The sequence below is a fragment of the Staurois parvus genome, unplaced genomic scaffold (assembly GCF_062004578.1).
Source record: "Staurois parvus isolate SC_StPar_1 unplaced genomic scaffold, SC_StPar_1.0 ptg000858l, whole genome shotgun sequence".
In the NCBI taxonomy this organism is placed as follows: domain Eukaryota; kingdom Metazoa; phylum Chordata; class Amphibia; order Anura; family Ranidae; genus Staurois; species Staurois parvus.
The window spans coordinates 155,213-182,291 of NW_028318654.1; the positions used below are offsets into that span (position 1 = coordinate 155,213).

Genomic DNA, 27,079 nt, shown 5'->3' on the forward strand with positions numbered 1-27,079 from the left:
TTAAGAGAGCGATTTCACACCAGACATCCCAAGAATATTGCTACACTGAAACAGTTTTGTGAAGAGGAGTGGTCCAAAATTACTCCAGATCGTTGTGCAGGTCTGATCTGCAACTACAGGAAACGTTTGGTTGAGGTTATTGCTGCCAAAGGAGGGTCAACCAGTTATTAAGTCCAAAGGTTCACATACTTTTTCCTCCCTGCACTGTGAATGTTACATGTTATGTGCAATTAAACCATGGCAACATCTAATGTTTGTGTAGTATTATGTTCAGCAGACTGTGTTCTTCTATTGTTGTGACTTAGATGACGCTCAGAGCACATTTTATGCCCAATTCATGCAAAACTCCACGTAATCCCAAGGGGTTCACATACTTTTTCTTGCAACTGTATATTCCTCTTCTTTATCTCTATCCTGTGCTCTGTGCATACCTCTATAAGGGAACTTCTTGTATCAATATACATATGTGTATTCTCCAAAATTCTTTCCAAAGTGACTTCTTCCTTCAAAATTTGCTCACCAAAAAGAAAAACACTAATATTGTGCAGTATGCCTTTAAAGTGTAAATCATCCACTCAAAATATAACTCACATGATAAAAAGTGACAAAATCACCAAAATGTTTTTCCTTCCATCATCAGTGTACGTCTCCTTTAAGACCATGCACCTTTCCAAACTTGTATCGGCACACGTCAAATGGTTCCACGGTCCATGTAAAGCTTCATATCTCTAGCTGCCTCCACATGCGCCTCACAATATCATAACCTATAGATACAGTGGCCCCTGGTGCCCCCTTACTAAGCAGATGCAGCTGGATCTCCCAGCCTGTGGCCAGCCCAAGGGGTTTACAGTGTTCCTAAGCCTCCTGCAGAAACTTTACACTTAAGAGAGCCCAGCTCCTTTGTCTGTGTGATGTTCTCCACCCATGAGACTATGCTATAAAAGTGACTCTACTTTATGTGACTCTGTCATCATGGAGTCACTTTTATAGAATTTCTTACCTGCTGCTAGAAAAGCCACTATGCTTACCTTTCCTGGGTCCTGTTTGTTAATACGCTACAGCTGCTGCAGGCACTCTTCCTTCCGTGGTTTGTTGAATGTCTGTTCCCCTGCTCCATAACATGGTTTCTTCAATTGACTAATACATCTTTTTAAGATGTACGTAGTAGAGGAACCCGAGTGTGTAGTGGGGGAAACAAGGGAGGGTTCTTAGTCTTCGTCTGAACAAAAGTTGTGGTTAAAGTTAGTCTTACATTTGTACACATTTTTTTTTTTTCACATCACATAGCAAAAGGGTTCACCTAAGCAAGTCTATGATTTTATAAGCAAGTTTTGTGACGGCATTGACCTCTAAGGTAACACTAATCTGTATGTGAGACGTGGTGTCCTCTTGTGCGTGACCCTTCTGTACATCCCTAATGGACAATAAATGCCCACATGAAAGCCTCATAAATATGTTTAAAGCTATGAAAAGATCACCTTTCTGCTCTATCCCTCCTTTATCAAAGTGATATTCTTTTATATTACTGGCACTTTCTATGTTCCAAGCACTGAATACATTTAAAATAATTTACTTTCAAATATCAAGTTGTTTTATTATGGATAATAGAAATGGAATATGATTAATAACACCAGTTAATCAACACAAAAAACCTCCCAGTAATATCTTGACAATTATAGAGATGGTGAATAGTTTCTAAATGATTATGCCTTGAGGAAAGCTTAATAAAAAATCTGCTGTCATGGGCTATAAATTAGTGCTGTAATCAATATTTAAAGCACATCAGTAAGATCCCTTTTAATTATTGGGCTTTCTCTTTTGATGTATCTTTATGTATTCTCAGGTATTGGTAGCGTATGAGGTTAGGCAGTTGCCAGGGCAGCGTCTTGTCTGGTCACCTTCAATCTCTCTTAAGTCCTCCAGAGATGGGAGCTTGAAGCATTGAAATATAAAATTGTGAGCAAGCAGGTTTCTCATTGCCGAAGACCCATGCAGTGTCTCTTCTGCAACAAAGGTGATTGTAGCCGTATTAGTGCATTTCCGACAGAAACAATTGAGTACTATCCGTGATACTTTTTTTATTTGCACTAACATACAATTTTGAGGACAAGTTTTTGGGGTATGTCCCCTTCTTCAAAGTCCAAGCAGTACTATACAAATCACAAAGTTTCAGCAGAACGTTAGAAGGGATGAAAAAAAAAAAACGTCCTAATGTCTTTTTTAACGTTTTTTTAGAACGTTCTAACATTCTGCTGAAACTTTGTGATTTGTATAGTACTGTTATATTATCACAGACAGTACTCAATTGTTTCTTCTGCAACAAAGCAGACTTACCTGCCTGTTTTCAATCTTCTTTAGAATGTACACCGAGCTATACATGCGTAGCTCAGTATATATTTTTGGTACTCTTGTAAGGCTGCTACCTGGTCTTAAATTAACATGTTTGCCATTTATGAAATTATACCAGGTAAATGCTTCAATTTTGGGTTCTAGGTTTTGCAGGTGGTAGTTTAAGGCCATTTTTAGTCTGTATGTTGGCAGATTCTTAGTTGCCATGTTACCCTCACCTCACTTTACTGCTTTGGGACATCCCATCTATTATGAATATGAAGACTTGTCTCCTGTATGGTATGACAAAGAAATTGGAATTCTTGACTTACCTGTAAAATCCTTTTCTTAGAGTACAGTATAGGTCACAGTACCCTCTCCTCAGTAACTTGGTCCTAGCATTGCTTGCAAAAAATCTAAGATTTGTAAAACACTGAATCCATCAAAGCTGTAAAGGAATGTTTCTTTTCTATGATGATGCGACTTCTGTGAGATAACATAGAAGTCTATGGGGCTGAAATTGCACTAAAGTGCACCAGTAACCTTTTCTAAAATCACACTGTACTGAATTGATTAGAAGGGCACCTTTCAGTATAATGTGATTTCCCTTGTCATGCGATTCTGTAAACCAGGGCATGAAAACTTCCCACAGATGCATTGCGTTTTTGTTGTGGATTCTACTCATTTCAATGAAGGGATGCGTTTTTGCTGCATTTTATTTTACTGGACCAAACATGCACCAAAAATGCAGCAAGCAGGATTTGTTTTAACCGCAACTGAAGCCCAATGGACCAGTGTGAAGAGCTACATAGGATTGAAAGGGATGCAGTTTTCTTCCATTTTTTTTAACTGAATAACGCACCAAAAGTGGATCAGTGTGAAAGCAGCCTAACAGAGGTAGCAGCCCAGTCATCATAGACAGGCTGAGTACAAATGCATTTTAAACAGTTCACAGGGAGGCATGGACATTCAAATAGAAGCCTGAGACAGACAGACATTTATCCAGGGCATGAGCAAAAAGACAAACCTAATGATCAGGCACTGGCTTGAGGCTGTTGGCTTACTTTAAAGTCCATCAATGAGGTCATGTGAAGGCAGCTGTGAGTTGAAAGACTCTACCTGGTCATTAATGAGTACAGCAACAAACAGATGATGAAGGCTTAGGCTGATTGTTATTTAGTTCATTTGTTTTCCTGTCTCCTGGTCTTCTTGCAAAGCACTAGCATGTTAGTTAAAGGAAGCCCATACTATGAGAAGTATTGAGACTGCTATTGCAGATCTCTCCTCTTGAATATAATAGTTATCTGGTTGGCATGTGATCCATTAGCTAGTTTTTGAGTCACTGATCTGGATCAAGTATGCAGATCAGGAATTCTGACTTTGCTTTTTTACATGCTTGCTCTTGGGTCAGTGACACAGAAAGTGAGCCATGACAGCTAGAAAGCTAGAAATTTTCAAAACAAGATCAGCAATGGCAACCCCTGTATTATTACTTTCCTATAAGTTTCTATTAAGAGAAAGAAGGATGGCAAAAGCTTATAACCGACATCCCTTCTGTTTACCTTCCCCCTCAGTCTAGCCTCCAAGCTGGATGTGCATTTACCCAGCTGCACTGTTGTTCTTTAGTCAATTGCGCCTCCATTTTGTTTTGCCTCAGGGTCCATCCCCGATGAAAGACTGTACCGAATGTTTGTTAACAAACAAGTGACCATGTTGCGGCCCCGTGAGGATGAATCCAGCTGGTTTAACTTATTTGTAATTCATCAGAACAGGTAAGGTCCCTCTGGGAGTGCCCTGGTCATCTGCTTTATCTTGCTAGCCCTATCCAAAACATTTATTTCCAAACTTGTAAAGCATTACATTCTGTTCTTTTCCTGCTGGGAGCCGCATTTAAACTGTTAACACGGATCTGTTAAATAAATAATTTGCGCTAGTAAATGTGTATAAATATATATAAAGAAATCATCAAATCATAAGTCCAGAAAAAAAAATATATATGCCAATACCACAAAAAAAATATATAAAAAAACTTTTAAGTGCAAAAAACTTTTGTGCAAAAAAAGTGTCTAAATATGAAAAATTTCACCAAAAAACCTTGATAATATAATGGCAGATCATCCATAAATATATCTTCAGAAACGGAAACTCTGCAACACACCGATCCTCATCGATCGAAATAACAGGATGAAAAACTTTGTAGTTAATCGAAAATCCACTTCTCCAATAGATAAAGGACCACCTTCAAACGTATCCATGGGGGGAAATGCCAAGCACTCGAGAGAAACAGAAAGACTTCATGGTGCAATATTATAAAAACCAATTCCTTTATTAGGTACTCATTGCACTTACTCAAGAGGTGTCCCAGCCGACACCAGCATCAACAGCATAACAGCAATCACATAAACGAGCCTGGCTACTCAGCACATGCGCAGTAGCTGGCAGCCAAAAACGTAATGACGTCACATCAATCAAGCTCCGCCCTACGCGTTTCGTCATCGACGTCCTCACGGAGCGGATAGATGTGAGACGTCTCAACCTCCTTAAATATTCACTCACAGGAAACGAACAGCTGACATCAATGGGGAATCAAGCAAAGCAAGCCGCCCCACAGATGACAGGAGTCCACAAAGGATATACAATGTATCCAATATATTTGCCATCACAAGCAAAAAAACTTTAAAACAAGAGAACAAAAATAAAATAAAAAGAAATTTAAATAAAACACTAATGATAAATAAATTAAATAAATAAATAAATACATTAACGGGCCAGCACCCTCTAAGACTGTGTTTCAAAAAGGGAACTTAAAGGGCCAGTAACACTTTAAACACAAATAAAGGGGAACTCTAGTAATAATACAAAAATAATGCAAAAATTGTACAAAAAGCATACAATCTCCCATATATCATCTTTAAACAGTTGCCTATATAAAAATATACTTAAAATAACATAAAAATTAAAAATTAAAAATTTGTGAGAAAACAATTCAAATCTATATCGACATTTAACCCAAATGGTTGCAAGGAATTTAGTTCATAAATCCAAAACGTCTCTTTTTTGGAAATCTCATTAACCAAATCCGAGCCCCTCCAATGGGGTTTTACCATCTCGATCCCATAAAAGGTAAGTAAGCTCGGATCACAATTATGTACCAATTTGAAATGTTTGGATACACTATGTTTATCAAATCCTTTTACTATGTTTCTTATATGTTCGCCTATTCTTGTTTTTAAACATCTCCCAGTTCTCCCAATATATCTCAAATGACATGGACATTCTAAAACATAAATCACATGTGTAGAATTGCATGTAATCAGGGATTTAATATCATATTCTTTTTTGGAAAGTGAGGAGCAGAATGACTTTCTTTTTTTATTATTACCAACTTTTACAGTCCTACAAACTTTACACTTCCTACAAGGAAAAAAACCATTTAAATTTGGAAACAGATCGAACTTTTTTGGGGGTTATCTTAGTGAAGTTTTCAATCCCATGGGTATTTCAAATAGTATGAATTTAGAAGAAAATTTCAAAAGTTTAAAATATCTTTTGGAGAAGCAAATTAAAATATGGTGGGATGTGAATACTTTGGAACTCTATCTAAAAGAGAAAATTACTCCCAGGAGGTTGAGATGGGATATACCTGCCAATGATGGGATGGATGATAGAGAATTAGTAGATGAGTGGTTTCAGTTTTTTAACCATTGTGAAAGTAGTTTATTGGAATTAATTATAAAAAGGCGACAGGTTAAATTGAGGAAAGTAGACTTTAAAATTAAAGAGCTGAAGGATGTGATGTTACCTTTTGCAGATACCAATGATTATAAAGATCGATCAAAGAATTTACAGGATCATATTGTTAAAGTCGATAAGGATACTAAAAATAAAAAGGTTAAAAAATATAAAAGAGACACTGAAGATTATAGGAATAATAGAGTGTATAAATGGCAAGATAAGATCACTACAGATGGGTGTGACTCCCAACTTTCTACACCTGAAAAAATTATTATACCTAATTTAAAATCCCCAACGGTTAATCAAACCACTATATCTCCTCCTAAACAAAAAGTGACATTTCAGAATTCTGGCAATAGAACACCTGAAAATGTTCATGATAAATTACCTCATCAATATGAATATAGTGGTAGACCTTCAAGAGGTTTTTCCAACTATAGAGGTCAAGGTGGATATAGGGGTAATGGATATAGGAGAGGAGGTTATCAAAACCAAAATTTTTTTCCATCGAGGGGGGGTTTTCCATACCATCACCGGGGGTGGAATATGGCACCAAGGGGTTACAGACCACAGGAGAAAGATTGGAGAGAACAAGGGAATTATGGCAGAGAAGAGGGAACAAGAAATACAGAGGCAAAAGAGGAGGAAGGAGACAAAAAGAGAATAATAGGGGCAGGAATCTATAACTTGAGTGATGTTACTTTTTCTGAAAGAGAAATTAAAGTTTTGGACCTTGGTTTGAAATATATACCTAGGACGAATTTAAATAAATTCGATGTTTTTATTGATTTGCAAAAATTTGTGAGAAAACTTAATATTAAAAATTTTTTTGAATTGAATAAATCTCAAGGAAACAATCCTACTTCATCTTCTCATGGTTTTCAAAATAGTGGTTTAAAAAATGCTTCTACATTTAACCCTAAGATTTCTGGTAATGCTTTTCTGGAGGTATTTAAAAATATGGTAGAAAATGAGATTAAGAGTATTAATGTTAAAAATTCGTACTGTATTCCACCAGATATAAAATTGGGTATTGAGGATCTTGAAAAGAGAAAGAATATAGTAATTAGAAGTGCTGATAAAGGGGGAAGTATTGTTGTTTTAAATAAGAATGACTATGAAAAAGAAATGGAGAGATTATTACAATCTGAAGATACATATAAAATTTTGCAAAAAAATCCCACTAAGAAACTTAAATTACTACTTAAGTGTATTATCAACAAAGGAAAAGAGTTGGGGGTATTAACTGAAAAAGAAGCAAAATATTTATTGATTAAACATCCGAAAATACCTACTATATACTATTTACCAAAAATACACAAAAATAAGGAGAACCCACCGGGGAGACCCATTGTGAGTGGGATAAATTCTTTATTTGCAAGAGTTGGTGAATATGTTGATACTTTTCTGAAAAACATTGTTATGACAAATAGGGCTTTTCTGAGAGATGGTGGACATCTTATTAACATCCTTAAAGAATTACATAATGTTGATAATTGTATGTTGGTTACTATAGATGTAGAATCTTTATATACTAACATCGATCAAAATGATGGAATTAATGCGGTAAAATGGGCCCTTAAACATAAATCACTCCTGAAAAGATCGCAGAGGAAATTTGTTGTTGAATTACTTGAATTTGCGATGAATAACAATTTCTTTTGGTACAACAACACTTTTTTTCAGCAATGTAAGGGTGTTGCCATGGGAGCTAAGTATGCTCCCAGTGTGGCAAATCTGGTAATGGATAAATGGGAGGAAGAAAGTATTTTCAATAAATGGCCAGAGATGGCGCTATACAAGAGGTATATTGATGACATTATAATGGTATGGGATGGATCCAGAGAAAAGCTCGATTCCTTTATGGAATATATTTATATGAACCGCTATGGATTGAGATTCACTGTTATGAGTGATTTTGAGCAAATTAATTTTTTGGATCTGGTCCTATATAAAGATAATGGCCAAATTTGTACCAAAACTTACTTCAAGGAAGTGGACAAAAACAGCTATATACCTATTTCTAGTGGACATCATCCAAATTGGTTATATAGCACTCCAAAAAGTCAGTTTACCAGATTAAAAAGAAATTGTAGCGCTAACAAAGATTTTTTCGATCAATCTGAGGTGTTAATTGAAAGATTTATAGAGAAAGGGTATGATAAGACCTTTTTGATTAAAGAGAGAAATTCGATTAGTATTAAAGATAGGGAGACGTTTCTTGGAAATAGAAAGGCTCATTTGGGATTTGAAAATAATGTACCCTTTATTACTAACTATAATATGCAATACAAAAATATTGAACGAATTTTTAAAAAATATTGGCCCATTTTGTTAAAAGATGATATACTAAATAAATTCTTATCTAAAACTCCTAAATTCATTTATAAGAAAAATAAGTCTCTTAGGATGAAACTGGCTCGCAATGTCATCGAACCCCCAAAAAAGTTCGATCTGTTTCCAAATTTAAATGGTTTTTTTCCTTGTAGGAAGTGTAAAGTTTGTAGGACTGTAAAAGTTGGTAATAATAAAAAAAGAAAGTCATTCTGCTCCTCACTTTCCAAAAAAGAATATGATATTAAATCCCTGATTACATGCAATTCTACACATGTGATTTATGTTTTAGAATGTCCATGTCATTTGAGATATATTGGGAGAACTGGGAGATGTTTAAAAACAAGAATAGGCGAACATATAAGAAACATAGTAAAAGGATTTGATAAACATAGTGTATCCAAACATTTCAAATTGGTACATAATTGTGATCCGAGCTTACTTACCTTTTATGGGATCGAGATGGTAAAACCCCATTGGAGGGGCTCGGATTTGGTTAATGAGATTTCCAAAAAAGAGACGTTTTGGATTTATGAACTAAATTCCTTGCAACCATTTGGGTTAAATGTCGATATAGATTTGAATTGTTTTCTCACAAATTTTTAATTTTTATGTTATTTTAAGTATATTTTTATATAGGCAACTGTTTAAAGATGATATATGGGAGATTGTATGCTTTTTGTACAATTTTTGCATTATTTTTGTATTATTACTAGAGTTCCCCTTTATTTGTGTTTAAAGTGTTACTGGCCCTTTAAGTTCCCTTTTTGAAACACAGTCTTAGAGGGTGCTGGCCCGTTAATGTATTTATTTAATTTATTTATCATTAGTGTTTTATTTAAATTTCTTTTTATTTTATTTTTGTTCTCTTGTTTTAAAGTTTTTTTGCTTGTGATGGCAAATATATTGGATACATTGTATATCCTTTGTGGACTCCTGTCATCTGTGGGGCGGCTTGCTTTGCTTGATTCCCCATTGATGTCAGCTGTTCGTTTCCTGTGAGTGAATATTTAAGGAGGTTGAGACGTCTCACATCTATCCGCTCCGTGAGGACGTCGATGACGAAACGCGTAGGGCGGAGCTTGATTGATGTGACGTCATTATGTTTTTGGCTGCCAGCTACTGCGCATGTGCTGAGTAGCCAGGCTCGTTTATGTGATTGCTGTTATGCTGTTGATGCTGGTGTCGGCTGGGACACCTCTTGAGTAAGTGCAATGAGTACCTAATAAAGGAATTGGTTTTTATAATATTGCACCATGAAGTCTTTCTGTTTCTCTCGAGTGCTTGGCATTTCCCCCCATGGATACGTTTGAAGGTGGTCCTTTATCTATTGGAGAAGTGGATTTTCGATTAACTACAAAGTTTTTCATCCTGTTATTTCGATCGATGAGGATCGGTGTGTTGCAGAGTTTCCGTTTCTGAAGATATATTTATGGATGATCTGCCATTATATTATCAAGGTTTTTTGGTGAAATTTTTCATATTTAGACACTTTTTTTGCACAAAAGTTTTTTGCACTTAAAAGTTTTTTTATATATTTTTTTTGTGGTATTGGCATATATATATTTTTTTCTGGACTTATGATTTGATGATTTCTTTATATATATTTATATATTTATACACATTTACTAGCGCAAATTATTTATTTATTGGTACACTTTATATATGGTGATTTTTTGCAGCTGGTACACTATTAGTAAGTTATATAATTTTGACCATAGGCCCTATTATTAATTTTTCTTAACACGGATCTGTTGCCATCATTAAAAGCATCCTGTTATCATAATTTCCTCCCACATCCACTTCCATTAACCTGAAATATTGAGCCAAGCTGTTATAGTGCTTTGAAGAAAGTGTTCAATTGACTTTTACTTATTATCTTGAGTAGAACATTGCACTGCTTAACTTGCTCATATTTGATAGAAAACATTACAGTCACAAGCATGACATATCGTGCAGATATCTGCCCAGTATACTTAGACTGACATTGCACTCATTTTGTAGCAGACCTGTTAAAGATATAGGGGCGAAAGGAGTTATCAAGAATTGTTTCCACCTTTGTGCCTTTGCTGTGCTATGTTACATTTCTTTTTAAAGTGGTATTAAACCCCAAACCAAAAATGTAATATAATGAAGCTTACCAATCATTAGATGCGGTGGCTGCATCAGCTTTTTTTCTTTGTTCTTTTTTTTTCCCCCTCTGTTTTCACTTTGTGATCTGGCCAGTAACACACCTCCAGTATTAGTGAGACACAACTCTGGAGCAATGAGCACAGGAGGGCACAGCAGATAGCTGCAGGCTGGGGGGGTGGGGTGGTATTAAATGTATTTAGCAGATTTAGATAACAATAACAAGCCAAACTAAAGCTCACAATTTATAATCAGCTACAATAACATTTTTTTCTTTTTGGGATAAAGGTTTTCCACGAATAAATAAAAAGTGATCATTCTAATCATCCCTGCAAGTGTTCAGTGCTTTTTCTCATCCATGTAAACTGATACATTCTGCTGGAGAGCTTGAGACTTACTGGTCAGTACACCAGATGAAAATAGAAGAAAGAAAGCTTAAAAAAAGGAAACTAATACAGCCATAACTTCTAAGAATTAGTTTGCTGCAATATAATGTTTGCTTTGGGGTTTAATAAAAACTGCTTTAACTAAACTGCAGCTTTAATGGATGCTGTTCTACCAGAGCTGATTAAAGAAATCTGGCTAGAGGTGCTTATCGCAATATGGTTATATCTAGGGATACACTGATACCGGTATCGGTGCCGATACTGAGTATTTTCATGAGTAAAAATGCTCCCAATACCCGAAACCGATACTTTGTGGTGCTATTTGCGTCCATACGAAGTGTATGGACGCAAATTGCACCACAAAGAATAGCATGCAATTTGAACAGGAATGTGGTGGGATTCCTGTCTAAATCGGATGCGGTTTCCCCACTGGTGCTGTGTGAACCAAGGCTTGTCATAGCCTGAATTCACACGGGAGCAGTGTGGGAAACCTTCCTGATCCCATACTGTCACGGAAGCAAAATCCACTTCACAGGTCTGAGGATTTGAAATCCCTGTTGCTTTTTCTACTCTCTGTGCATGGATGACAGTATGGGCCAGAGGGCCTTTAATTGGTCAGCACCATCATATATATACATACATACATACATACATGGGGATGTATTAGGCCTCATGCTACATACTACACTCACATTTATGTACATCTAGCGTGTAAGCGCTAGTTCATTGTATTGGCCAGAATATTAGTTTATTCTGCCCTTTGGAATGCATTAATCTAGGTGTGCCTAAATGCGTTTAGACGTGCAGGTTTTCATTTGCTATTCAGCTCCTCTCCTAAATGCTTCTTTGGTGTTTTTTTTTCTGACTGTAAACGCTCCTTTTCTAATATGCCTGTAAATGCCTATGTGTGCATTGACACGTAGGCTTACATAGAGGTGCTTTTACAGGCTGAAAAAAAAAAAAAACTCCTGTAACAGCATTTATATGCTCTGTGTGTATGAGACCTAAATGTACACTGTCGATTTCTGGCTGCGTGATAATGAATAATTTGATAGTTCTCTGTGCAGTTTATGCTTTGTTTTGACAATGAGATTTCCTTCATAAGATAAAAAAATTGCAGCGCTAATTGAACATAAAATCTCCCATTCACAAAAATGGCAATAAATATACATAAGTGACAACAAAGTCCATGTGGGATTCCCATATATGAAAACAGAACATGGCGCGTAGGAAAGAGAGTTCCAATCCAAAGTGTAGACAGTCACCTTCCACCCAAATAAATTGGCCTCTTACCAGAAAAACTGACTGCCCAGCAGGTCAGCCAAAATGAGCAGTGTAATAAATCCAGCAGGTAATGCATCCTGGTCTTGTATGGAAAACACTCACAGAGAAATGTGGGAAATTTCTCCAAATAAAGCTTTAGATAGCAAACTTCCCTTCAGGCAACCACAACACCACATGAAAAGAAGAATTACCAGCTCATAGTGTAGTAAGTTAATTGCTCCAAACAATTTGTTCAAATTGCACTTACATAGCAAGCATTTGAAACAGCATAACAGTAACATTGTAGTAGGTTTCAAACCAACAAGATGGCCACTGTCCCTACAGAGCTCAATGACATCACACGGCATGGCTTCACCCTACGTATTTCGTCATCAAAAGACGGCGGGCATGGCCAGCACAACTCATCGCTCAATATATATAGGACTAGGAGGGACATTCCCCCTCATTGAAGAGCTTTCCATTGACTGGGAGCGCAACCTCAAACAGGAGATAAAGCTAAATGGAATTAAATGGAACACTTCCTCACACTGAGGTGTGTTCCACCAACAGGAAACGCAAACCCCAGTGGGGAGTGTAAAAGATCGGAGTTACCACGGGTCACATGCAAAGTTTACTAATGCTTGAATACCGAAAGATCCTCTCACAGAGTCAGTCTGCACAAATTAAAATTAAATCAGGCGGAATCTTAATCTTCAAAAAAATTATATAAAACATCCATAACAATAATTAGATAAAAATCAGGGACAGTGCCATCTTGTGTTACAAGTATAAATGACAAGAAATGCAAATAAAACCATAATTATCACGATAAAAAAATAATAAAAATCAAACAAATCAAACACTATTACCTCTACAAAATAAAATCAGCTGTTATTAATAAAGGCGTTTACATCCCACTCAATGTTAAGACCAAAAGGGACATATGACCCAAGAGAATATATCCATAAAGTTTCCAGTTTCGAGATTTCCCGTCTCACATGATTGCTTCTCCAATTTGGTATATATCTATCAATGGCAATGAACAAGGTACCATCTGGATTTTTATTGTGGCATTACGCATAGTGTTTGGACAAACTATGATTAGGAAACCCTCTGAGGATATTCCTAATATGTTCGCACAACTTAGTAAACAACATGCCTACCATGCGTCCCACATATTATATTATATTTCCTTGAAATGTACATCTCAATGATGTGTATCACCTGTATGTGTATAGGTAAAGGACACACAGTGAGCGCTCTCAAAGAAACAGCAGCTGAACATCCAGGATAAACGCGTATAAAAATCCTCAGTAAAACATATACATATAAAAATGCAGCGCTGTAAAATGATCAAATCATGCAAATCAACACAATAGTAGTCCTGAAAAGGTGCTCATTAATTCCCAGCGCCAATGGAAAGAATGCAAACTAACCAGAGGCGCATTTAAAATACGCATGTGTGTAAGAAATCCTGGAGATTCCCCTCTCTCCCTCTGGTCAGAAAATGGATATGTGCTGAAATGGATGACGATAACGCCCTCCTGTGGGAAAACGAAATCCTGCAGGTCAGGAAGCTCCCAGGATAGGATATTCCTCTTCAATGGAACCAGGGCTGGGATTGAAATCACTCTGTGGCTGTGAAATTGGGAGAAAGACCCTTCACAGAGGACACAGAGAGATACTCATAGTGTAGTATATTACTTCAATTTATTTAAAAAAAACAAGTAAAACATATAATCAAGGCAAGTGAAAGTGACCCACTGACCCTCTTAAAATTATAGGTGGCCGCCGGGCCTCCACATGGCACCGGTGGCGTAGTGGCAACGACGTCCACAGGCTCCCACTGACGCGTTTCGTGCGCACGCACTTCTTCTGAGGTAGAGCAAGGGTCCTTGATTATATGTTTTACTTGTTTTTTTTAAATAAATTGAAGTAATATACTACATTATGAGTATCTCTCTGTGTCCTCTGTGAGGGGTCTTTCTCCCAATTTCACAGCCACAGAGTGATTTCAATCCCAGCCCTGGTTCCATTGAAGAGGAATATCCTATCCTGGGAGCTTCCTGACCTGCAGGATTTTGTTTTCCCACAAGAGGGCGTTATCGTCATCCATTTCAGCACATATCCATTTTCTGACCAGAGGGAGAGAGGGGAATCTCCAGGATTTCTTACACACATGCGTATTTTAAATGCGCTTCTGGTTAGTTTGCATTCTTTCCATTGGCACTGGGAATTAATGAGCACCTTTTCAGGACTACTATTGTGTTGATTTGCATGATTTGATCATTTTACAGCACTGCATTTTTATATGTATATATCACCTGTATGTGTTTTAAAAAAGTGCATTTTAGCTATACTAAGAACTGTTTACCAGAAGCACTTTCTGTAGACACCTCTTCCTGCTTGTACTAGAAAAAGAAGATGTCAGTGAAAGAAAAAGCGCAAAGTAGCTGGATGAGATAAGGTCAGAAAGTGTACTGCATACTCTTGTACAGCATACTAACTTATGTTGGGGGTACTAAAGTGACCTTTAAAGAGTAACAAATGGGTCATCACAAAACATTTTTCATTGAGAACACGACTAACCGCCTGAGACTGGTAAAGGAAGATGTGTTGCTAGATTTGTAATATATAGTATGTAAGCTCTGAAAACATCCGCTGTATAGAGTTTTTCATTTGGCTTTCATTTTGAAGAATTGAAAAAAAAATTAGTAGCCCTAGAATAAGAGTGTTTAAATGACAGCATAAGCAGAAGGTTATTGGATTTTGCAGTAATGTTTTCTGTAGTCCATAATATATAGAAGTGTTTTTTTAAAGTGACTGTAAACCTCAGTCATGAAATCTGAACAGAGCACAGCTATCTGTAGTGTTTACTTGTCACTCTCCAAAGCTCTAAGTGTCCTTTCTCTCTAGTGCTTCATTCCGAAGGGGGGGTGGAGAGAGCTCCGCACACAGCTTGTCTATTTAGAACATAGCTCCTGTGTGCTGTGTGGAGGGGGTTTGTGTTCCTTTTCTTCCACTCAGCTCTAACTGCAGCTCTCTGCCCCTTCTTCTGTGAGCAGAAAGTTTACTTAAAATCAGCACTTTTAAAGGGATGTACAAAAGTGAAGACTACAAATATACAAGTCAAACTTACGTAGGGGGATTTGTCTTTCACCTCTGTGTGTCATCGGATGCTATTCACTTCACTGGGTATATAAGAGGGTTTACAACCACTTTATCTCCTTCCCGCTCCTGTGTCCTTTTAAATAGTTTGGAACACCTGGGGGTGGGAAGAATGGCAATCATTTGAACACTGTCACAGTGGCCACTTGATTGGATCCTGTTCCTGCCATCTATTGATCTTTAGTCTGGATCGAGAGCCATCTTTGACAACTCAGTTTCTGTGATAAGAGTGTGCAGTGAGCATGCTCTTAGAATGTAAACTTCGGGATGCTAATCCATAAATAACAATTCTTCCAAATGTAAAGAATTGATAACAGTATAGGCCCCCTATGTTGTAAAGTAGGGCTACTTATATATAATATGCATCTTCCAACCAAGTGCACCTTCCACCTCAAATTGAAATAGAGCTCAGCAGACTTATTCCAGGGATAGATATTTTATACATAGCTACACTGGTCCAGCTTGGGCCAATGTAACTATGTGTATACCATACCTAGCTGATGCCTCTGGAAGCTGGAAATGACTTTAGTAAATGCCGCTACTCCAATGATCTCCACTTGCTTCATGGTCCTGTGCAAAGTGGCTGGCTGCCTTGTTGCATTCTGAACACAGGAGGTAGGCCACTCGCCACTGGCATCATTAAGAGAATGTTTTCCTTGTTCTGAATGAATGCAAAGCGCTCTCTGTTTGGACGAGGTGGAGAGGCAGGGTGGTGATGTCACACTCTCCACCTTGTCCAATCAGAATAAACCATTTGCAGTACCTGCTTTTACATGTTTTTATAGAAAGGGGTCTCCATCAGGGTTCTACTTTAGGTTTAGACAGTGAGATTATCAAGAGAAATAAACTATTTCTCTGGTGTTGGTTTAAACCTCTTTGCTGTTTGTTTTTTAGGAGTAAACATGGAGCCACCAATTACATCCCTGAGCAATTCCTGGATGAATTTTTGGATCTGGTTATTTGGGGCCATGAGCATGAGTGTAAGATTGCTCCGACCAGGAATGAACAGCAGCTTTTCTATGTGTCACAACCAGGAAGTTCTGTGGCCACATCGCTCTCCCCTGGAGAGGCAGAGAAGAAGTAGGTTTATGGATGTTGTATAATATCACTTTCATGTTTGAAGGAAAATCCCAGTCTATAAGATTGCTTTTATACAATTCAGATGTGCTGGACGTACTATTTTGCATTGTAATCCTGTGATAACAAAGTGATTCTGTGAATATACAAACAGTAGCTGCCTCTGCTGATGTTTGTAAATTGTTAGTACCTCAAAAAACTGCCTCGGCGGGTAAGGGGTGTCTGTAAGAACAAACTGTGCGGCTTTGACCAGTTTAAAAAAATTTGCAAAGAAACTCCTAGGGATGACCTCATCTTGCCCTGCCTTGTTCCTAGGATATTGTATAGACACTACCAGCCAATTTAAACCCCCGTGCGTAGGCTTCCTCTTCCCTGTTGCAGTACCTCTGAGCTCAACGATGCTGCGACAGGCAGTGGCCCCAATGTACAGTTGGAGTTGAGAGCTTGCTCCTGTGATTGTGGGGGTAAGCAATAATGGCTGGGAGTGTCTTAGCAATATCCTAGTAACAAGGCAGGAGTGATCTATGCGATCTCTGGGAGAAGTTTGACCAGGCTTCAGAATATACATAAATGGCCTACACTTATAGCAAATGCATTAGTCAACTTTATTCAAAGCTGCACAGTTTGTTTTTATCTGCCAGAGCCATTTATCTGAATAGGTAGTATTTTGGTAAATGTGAACTAAGCCTTTCATGTTGCAGGCTCCAGTGTGGTCATCCTGCTCCTGGTCTCCCTAAATCACTGGTGAGGATAAAGCATGCACACAGTGAAAATTTGTAACTCCAACTTCAGCCCTGGAACCTGCTCCTTAAAGAAGTCAGTACCGGCAGCTCCCAGATTGGTATCATCACAGCTTTCCCTTTTGTTCAGGTCATTGATGCCTAGAACAAAATTGTTAATGTCTCTTGATTTCTAGCAACATGCAGTATAAGACTTTTATTCGGTACAATGTTTTGGTATTTACCCATTCAAATGTATTATTATAGGCTGACAACAATACAAAAAAACTTGGAAAACAAATTTTTTTACATTATATATTTTTTTCACTCTACAATCTGTTTAGAAAAATTGTATTTTTTCCTCTGTGCGCATTTAGTGCCACTCACAGCTATTTATCAACATAGCTGCATGTCTAATGATCAGGAAGGCATCAATGTTGTTCCCAATCATTAATAGACATCAGAAGCTGTCAGTGCAGACTCACAGGTAGGAGCATTCGGTGCTGTGATCTCCTAGCTGTCAGAAGAGATAATGGATTAAGGTTCTCTCAGCACAGGGCATCATTTTGATGGACAAACACCAGTACAGATCTGACGGGTTTATATTGTTATGTACACTGTTTAAAACTTCACATGTTTACTTAGAAAAATACTAAATTGAGGGCTAGGAGGAAGGGATAAGAAGGATGCATTTGACTGAAAAACACACATTGACATATTGCTATAAGGAGATTTTGGTAAAGCTGGCCTGACATGATCAGATTTACTTTTATATCTATCAGACCAGAAAAGCTGGCAAAAAACTTCAAAGCAGAAATCTGGGGATTTTTTTTGTACCCATGCAGTGGGGCTGTGCCAGCACTGCACTGGTTAAATGTTCGTTTTGTTCTAGGGGAGAGGACACTGAAGATATGCTCACCTGACCCACTGATCCTCCCCGCAAAAGACCGTTTTTTTTGGCTCCTGCCCCCCACCCCCAACGGTCCAGTGGTCTTGGATATTGACTGTTTTTGATATCAGCACGCTCAATGCGCACTCCACTGCAGGACCGTGAGTATGAGCTTAGACCTCACCCCTATAAAAATACGAACAGCTGATCCATGCAAAAAAAAAAAATGTAAAAGGAGTTCTGCTTTAAGGGCTGATTCGCATCAGTTGTTGGGGGGGTGTAAAACCCTGCAGTTGAGCCGTGTTTTTTCTGCCCCAACCCCACCCCCATCCGCTATGCTAACTTTAGCTGCTGAGGTGGTGGTGTGGGGGGGTGTTTACAGGATTTTACATTGCCTATCACTTTTACTGGTTATAACGCCTGCCAAACATGATCCATGCAGGTGAATGGGGCTGCTCTGCAAGTGTCCTGCAACCGCGTGCAATGCACTCAGTTGTGATACACCAGTGTTGGGTTCAGGGGATTAAAGCAGGTGGTGAAGAGGCAATACATTGCCTCCTCACCGCCCGTCAAATGCGATATGAAGAGTCATACAAACGCAGATCTCCTTTCAGAGAGCAAAGCTTGTATGAACGTGAACGAATGTAAGATACTACTTAACCAGAGTTCTCAAATTACACTGTGCATGCAGACCTTCTTACTACACAGATATTGGTAAACTGTTGCTGTGTGGTATATTGTCAGTATCAGTGCGTATTTGCGTGGAAATCGAAATATTGTTTTACATTCAGCCTTTGTTGTTTAAGTATTGATAGAGCGCTTTAATAAAGTAGATCAACATGGAAAGTACAAGCAGAGATTTTCAAGCTTTTAACAAAATACCCCATTGCATTCAAAATCCATTTACTCTAACGGTGTAGAGGAGGGAGGAGGACTAAAGCTATTTAAGCCTTAGAGATTTATATTGCCAATTGGCTCCAGGCAGAGAACTACATGTAAAAGGAATGAAAAAGCTTTCACTGAAGTCAGTGAGAAGGAAAATCCAATAACCTAAGATATTAATAAAAGTAATATTGTATGCAGAGTTTTCATAGCATGAAATAAAAATAGACACAGACTGTTCCTGAAGTTAATTACCCAAGGAACAGAACTCTTAGTTCTGTTTCACTCCATGTCATTAGAAGCTTTATAAAAACTTACACGCCTAACCAGATAGCTTTCAGCATTTCATTATCAAAGGTTAAAGTTGTGTTTAAAGGTATACTCCAATCAGATTGTGTACAAGCTGCAATGAGGGCCATCGAATAACCACTTGATGTCCATAAGGCCGTTTATAAACTTAAGCTTAAAGTGTTCTAAACCTAGGACCCTGCATTCACTATATCTGGTCTCCCACAGTACACACAATATGGAAATGAAATTATTTTAGTAAATATCTGCTAAATACCTTTTCTCATCAGCAGTATATAGCAGTCTAGTGATTTCTGTCAATATCCAGCTGCGCACTGGGTAAAGCTTGTAGGAGGAGTTTTCATTCTCCTCTCTAACTGCACCATGAGATTGCATAACCCCTAACCCTCTGTCTGGACAGCGCTGATTGGCCCGGTGCTGACCACATGCACCCACCCAAGAAAAAAAAAACTCTTTAGCAGTACATACCAAACTAAGCATGTGCAGAGTTTCCCCGAGGCTCTATCAAGAGATGAAATGGGGAACATGGAAGAAGTGGAGGATCAGAGAAGACAGGATCAAACATCCTTTTTTACACAATGCAGAGGATTAACCCCCTTAAGTTCCACAGCTAGTTACAAGCATGCTTTACTGCAAATATAGACTGATTTTACTGTTGTGGTTTAATAACACTTTAAAACAAGCTTGGTACTGTTTTTTTTTTTTAAGCCTGTGATTGTTTTTTTTTTAGTGCTTTATGGTACCGAGAATGAGTGCCCCCACTGCCACCGGCAGCAGGTCACCTTAGAATGCTGAACAAGGTTAGATCGAGGATCGTCTGTTCCCCGATCTTGTCTGTGACGATTGAACCCAGAAGCGACGAGCATTTAGTCACTTTGGTTTCATTTAATTCATTCCCCGGCTACTGTGGCTCGGAAAGCAGCTAATTAAGTATGATCTGTGCATGACATAATAATTACAATAAACTTCCGATGTTTCAGTAAAGAAGACCTGTTACCTATCCATGCTATTACATTGTGATCGCAATAAAGTTAAATTAAAAAAGTGTAAAAAAATTACATTATAACACAATAAATAGGAGATGTTAAAGAACCCGTCATCCGTGCACATGAGGGAGCATAAGGCATGAACATATATATAAACAGCAATTGCTCCATATATTTGTCGTTTCACTGCAAACATTGGAGTGAGATCAATAATTCTAGGACCATAATTCATAGTTAACTCTAATTTGATAACCTGTAAAGGCCTTTAAAATGTTGCTTATGGATAGATTTGGGTATCGTAGTTTTTCACCATCACATGCAATTTGAGTCTTGACATGTCTGGTATCTATTTACTCAACACAGCCCCATCTTTTATATTTAAAAAAAATGGGTATTATATTGTGTGATAAATAGTTGCACTAATATCGTGAAACATACAAAAATTGAACAACTATCATTTTATTCTACAGGGCTTTTTCTTTTAGGAAATTTAGAATTGTTTGGGGTTCTATGGATTTTCTAGCAAAAATGCAGATTTTAACGTGCGTGGAAAAAAAATGCCCTGTATGAAAAGCAGTTATTTTTTTTTAAAACTGGAGTTTAGGTATGAATTTTATTACATAGTTACATTGCTAGGAAAACACACATCCCCTGCTCAACTCAGCCTGCTTTGGGTGTAAGGGGTGGTGTACGGAAGCTCCTGTCAGCCAAATCTTCAGTAATAACATGTAATGCCGGCACTCTCTGCCAGAGTAATATGTAATGCTTTATTGAGAGAAAGATATAAGTATACATAATGACCTCTGCCCTCACATATTTTTCCCTGTGTGGGCATTAATCATAGCCAGTAACATTGCTTCATCTTGGATCAAGTGGGCAGGGGCTGCCCGTGGTTCTCTCTACTCTCCAGAGTTCATATGGGATTTCTCCTCTTTGTGCCTTGTGTACAGTATCCTAGAAGTATGCTGGAAGCCAGGTGGTTCTCAGCAGCTTCTCTCCTTGCAGACAGAGATGGGAGGCAGGACCAGGGGTGTGGCCCCCTCCTTTCCTCCTCCCTTTCTGGGACAGGTGGCTGCTATGGCTGATACAGCAGCTGAAGATGGAGAAGAAATAACCCTGCAAGTCTTTCATCACAAGTGGTGGGGTAAGTGGCTGATGGGGAGCTTCTCCAGCAGGAATTCAATGCATCTGCTCATTGACTGCAACTACAAACTGCTCACTGACTGCCCTGCCACTGCATACTGCTCTCTTACCGCCCTGCCACTACATACTGCTCACTGATCGTCCTGCCACTACATACTGCTCACTGATCGTCCTGCCACTACATACTGCTCACTGACTTCCCTGCCACTACATACTGCTCACGGACTGCCCTGCCGCTACATACTGCTCACTGATTGTCCAGCCACTACATACTGCTCACTGATTGCCCAGCCAGTACATACTGCTCACTGATTGCCCAGCCAGTACATACTGCTCACTGATTGCCCAGCCACTACATACTGCTCACTGATTGCCCAGCCACTACATACTGCTCACTGATGGCCCAACCACTACATACTGTTCACTGACTGTCCTGCCACTACATACTGTTCACTGACTGTCCTGCCACTACTTACTGTTCACTGACTGCCCTGCCACTACTTACTGGTCACTGACTACCCAGCCACTACATACTGCTTACTGACCATACAGCCACTACATACTGCTTACTGACCATACAGCCACTACATACGGCTTACTGACCATACAGCCACTACATACTGCTTACTGACCATACAGCCACTACATACTGCTTACTGACCATACAGCCACTACATACTGCTCACTGATGGCCCAACCATTACATACTGCTCACTGATTGCCCTGCCACTACTTACTGTTCACTGATTGCCCTGCCACTACTTACTGGTCACTGACTACCCAGCCACTACATACTGCTTACTGACCATACAGCCCCTACATACTGCTCACTGACCGCCCAGCCACTACATACTGCTCGCTGACCGCCCTGGCACTACATACTGCTCGCTGACCGCCCTGGCACTACATACTGCTCGCTGACCGCCCTGGCACTACATACTGCTCGCTGACCATACAGCCACTACATACTGCTCGCTGGCTTCCCTGCCACTCAATACTGCTCACTGACTGCCCTGCCACTAAATACTGCTCACTGACTGCTCTGTCACTACATACACTGTCTGTTTTTCTGTGTTTAGGTGTGGTTAGTTTAGCTGCATTTGTGGGTTCAGGATCCGATTAGACAAAATATGGCTAAACCTGCTTTAAGACCCCATTCACACCTCGCTTTGAAGCTCAAAGCTCCAAAATGCTCAACATTCAAAATCCTATGCTTTTCAATTGTGCCTGTTCACACCAATGCATAGTATCACTAGAGGCTTATAGCTTGAAAAAGCTCAAGTTTTTTGGACCCCAATAGACTTCAATGGGAGCACCTGAAAAACATGCAAACACACAAAAACATAGACATCATGTGCTTTCTCCCCTAGTAAGTAGCTTTCAGGGAGGAGTCTAGGGAACACTTCTGTTTAGATTCACGGTCATGAAGTGACTATAAATGTATTACAGAAGGAGAATTCAGCTGATGTAAGGTGGCAGTGAAAGGGTTGCAGGCACAATATGCATAAAACTTTTAAATCATGCTAAATGTCATGTGCTGGTATGTACTGTTCTGGGATGTTTGTCATAACTTTAAAATTGTCCTGTTTATTGCTCAAAAGTATATTTAGATGATCCTCCAGACTGCAGTATCTATCATTTACCATAATTTATGCACAATTGTTTATAGTAATTACTTGTACTTTGTAAAACATGGGCAAACATTTTCTAATTATATATATTTTCCTACAATCTACTGACATATTCCTTTTTGCATTGCTTTTTTTTTTTCTTTATAATTGCTTGCGGTAGTGTTTCCACTTTTTCAAAATGAATTTATGTTTCGATTTTAAAACCTTCCCAGATGAAAATTAAATTATACTGAAAACTAAAGTGTAGATCGTTTACCTCAGGCACACATAATATGCAATGGCCCCTGTATGCTTTTTTGTAGATTATGTGCGTACATTTGCTAGTTGTGTGTTTTGCAAGCACGCCCCAACTCCCCAGGATTATTTGTAGACCTTATTAAATGTTTCTCCTTGTTATTAGCTCTAGCTGTAAATCCTTGTATTCCCGTTTTTTTTATACTTTGTTTTTATGGTGTTCTAAATGAACGGTAGGACATGCTTGAAACAAATTTTTCATTGTCTGGAGGATTGCTTATTACTTTCGATCCTATCCTTTTATCTTTTGCCCATTTCTGTAAATTGTACCCATTGGCATCCTATTTCCATAAATTGTATTCTTCATATTAGCAAAATGTTTGTAATGAATATAGTTTATTTCACATTTATGTTTTGTAACGGTAAATAAATGGTCCAATAATAGAATTAAAAAGCAGTGGAATAATAGGCCAATTTATTGTCTTGAACCCTGGCTCACACCGAATGTGGCTTTGAAATCTTGCTACTTCAGCTGGTCAGTGTGATTTCATACGCGGCTTGCCAACATCTGTACGACTTCATGCACTGATGTCAATGCAAATCGCACATGAAATTGTCAAAAATAGTGCAGAAACCTGCAGTTGTTGCATCAATTTGAACGGTTCCATAGGCAAAATAGGGTGCGACCTGTTCTGTGATTTTGAACTGTCAAATCGCATGACAAATGGATTTGGTGTGAACTGGGGCTGAATCACAGATTCACAGTGTGATGTTACTTATGAACTCCAGTAAGAACTCATTCTCATTCTTGACTCCTCTCCAGGATTTCATCAGCCTCCAGACTCTCTCAGCCCAGGGTGTATTGGGCCAGGATATGTGCCTTTTAGAAGGGCACTAGGTGTCTGGCTCTGGCGGAAACCAGGCAGAATGGTATGGTAGTGCTGCGGTCACACAGTGGTGTGCCAGTAGATGCAATAGGCACTCAGGCACCATGAGACTTTTTTATGAAGAGCCCCCCCCCTCAGAGTTCTGCAGCAAATCGGTCCATTGTTATGTAGAGTACTGTAGTGCACAAGGTGGCCCTGGTGTGCGGTGTTGCAGAGACTCGAGGAGGAAGGTGGGCACTTGCCAAGCGTGTGACAGTGTGCTGTGACTTCTTAGGTCCAATCTTCGTACGAAAATCATTTGGAATTCAAACCATGTATGGCCTCGAATTCCGAACAATTTTTCGTCTGAAATTTGAAACGTTCGTTCCGTAAACCGATGGTGCCATCAATGATTTCTAAAATCGGTAGTTTCTCACAAATTTTCCAGCATGCCCGGAAAACTAAATGGGGAGGAACCACGAAAATCGGCTGATGCCATTGCCCCACTAACAGAGCGAAAAGTTGGCCAATTATTCTGAGGTCTGATTTTCGTACGAAAATATTTCAGAATTTGAACCATGCATGGCCTGCATAAATGTCAAAGCAGCACTCTGTTTACAGTTACAGAAAACATTGTAAACATTGTGAGCTTCACACCCCCTGTGTACATCACTTTTCCACCATTATTCTTTTGTTTTTGCCTACCTCTAAATGTCCTGGGGAAGTTAAAAACCACTGCTTTAAACCATAGGGTCCCAACCTTTTTTTTACTTGTGTATCCCTTGGTGTACTTGGCCACTGATGTACTTGGCTTACTTGACCACTTGTGCACCCCTTGGAGTACCTTCACCTGCATTCCCCTTACCCAGTTACATAAAATGTACCCCCCAACAAATGCATTAGAGGGTGGGGCTAATAGCAACCCAGGAAGTTTATTTAATGGGCTGAAGGACAGACATCTGCACTGGTCAGTTCTGGAGTACAGCAGTATTGCTGAGCTCCATTCCCATTCAGCGTGTTTGTGTCTCCTCCTCTTCTTCCATCAGACTCTCATTTATTCATTTGTGTGTTTCTCTTGTCTTTCTTTTTCATTCCTCTCCACTCTCATCTCTTGTTTTCTCACTGGGGATATCTGGCTCAGAGATCATGTGTCAGGAAGGCAGAGTTATTTATTCTGCTCATCTGACTGTGTTATGATCCGTGATCCAGCTCATTGGTTATAAGCATACATGGGAACTTTTAGAAGTCAGTGGGCCTGAGACTGGGGGTGCAGAAGGGGTTTGGGGTTATGCATTGGTGCATGCAATGTACTCTGCCAAAAGAGAAAGAATAGTTATGTGCACAGTGCTGATATTGTGTCAAATTTTGCGCCTTACTTTGGACACTGTTGCAAACTGAAGAGTTTTAATAGCTGAGCTGTGTCTGCTCCAATAATATGGGGCTAACTGGGGCCGAGGAAAAATGCAAGTGACAGTGGCATTGTTGGTATCAGTGGGAGGAAACAATATTCCTGTATTGATGGTATCAGATATATTTGAACTGTGTATATGTGAAGAGTCCACACTCTTCTCCCAACCCAGTGATAATCTTCCCAACATTTCTCTGTCACTTTTTCCTCTATCGCAGTCAGCACCAAAATCCCCAGTGTTGGCATTTAACACTGGAGAGAGCCATGATGACACTTCCTCTTTCGTGTGAGTGTTTGGACTTAGCAATTGGTACTTTCACATTAGGGGAGGCTCTATTATTATCATTATTATACAGGATTTATATAGCGCCAACAGTTTGCGCAGCACTTTACAATATAAGGGAGACAATACAATTACAATACATTTCAGTACAGAAGAAATAGGAGGGCCCGGCTCGTGGAGCTTACAATCTTAAGGAAGGGGGAGGTGATACAAAAGGTGATAGCTGCGGGGGATGATCTGGCGGAGGTGATTCAAGTACAGTTCTTAGGTGGAGGTGGGGTAGGCTTCCCTGAAGAAGTGAGTTTGCAAAGATCGCCTAAAGGCAGACAGGGTGGGGGCTGACCGGACATGCTGTGGTAGGGAGTTCCAGAGGATGGGAGAGGCTCTGGAGAAGTCCTGGTGGTGAGCGTGGGAGGAGTTGATGAGGGAGCTAGAGAGGAGGATATCATGGGAGGAGCGGAGTGGGCGATTTGGGCGTTATCTGTGGATGAGGTTGGTGATGTAGCTAGGGGCAGTGTTGTGGCTGGCTTTGTAAGCTGTGGCTAGTATTTTGAATTTTATACGTTGGGTTAGTGGAAGCCAGTGGAGGGATTGGCAGAGAGGGGCAGCAGTCGCTGATTGGTTGGTAAGGTGTATGAGTCTAGCAGCAGCATCCATAATAGACTGAAGGGGGGATAGCCTGTGTAACGGTAGACCAGTGAGGAGGGAGTTGCAGTAATCGAGGCGGGATATTTTGTGGTGTCATTGGTCAGGAAGGGACGGATTTTGGAAATGTTCCGGAGGTTGAGGCGGCAGGATTTAGCCAGTGCTAAATGCTTCCCCATACGCACTTGCACTTGTGGGAATATAGTCATGATCTCTGTCCACCCCCCAGCCTGTTGTCTGGACAGTAAACAATAAGAACAGACTGATGAGGTAATCCCCCTGCTCACTCTGCTCTCTCCTTGTCCTGTCCCTCCCGATCTCAGTCTGAGTGCTGCTGTATAGGGAATTGCAAGAAACAGACACCTAGTAAAATTTAAGTAAACTTAAGACGCATACTGTATAAGCATTTGCCCATAGAGGACCTTGTTTACCTACAGGGGGTTGCACAGGTGATTTGTGCATCCCTGTGCAGGCAGTCCCATTGGTGTCAGTTGGGACGCATCGGCTGCATGGACACAGCCGCTGCTCCCGATGTGCTATCTGTGCTGGTGTGGGTGCACGGGATGTGCTCAGGGACCATACAGCAGCACAGATGTCAAAATGTGAGAAGCGACTGTGTCCGTGAACATGGCCCTTCACAGGCATACGGCTATGTATTCCCCA

At 39.4% G+C, this 27,079-nt stretch overlaps 1 protein-coding gene across 1 annotated transcript in view; it reads left to right on the forward strand.

Moving 5' to 3' along the window:
- Positions 1 to 27,079, forward strand: part of MRE11 (MRE11 double strand break repair nuclease) — a 434,841-nt gene that overhangs the window by 102,250 nt on the left and 305,512 nt on the right. Inside the window, exons 7-8 of the mRNA XM_089655629.1 lie at positions 3,986 to 4,100; positions 16,239 to 16,424. Of these exons, the coding sequence (XP_089511755.1) occupies positions 3,986 to 4,100; positions 16,239 to 16,424 (301 nt within the window). The remainder of the gene's footprint in view (positions 1 to 3,985; positions 4,101 to 16,238; positions 16,425 to 27,079) is intronic.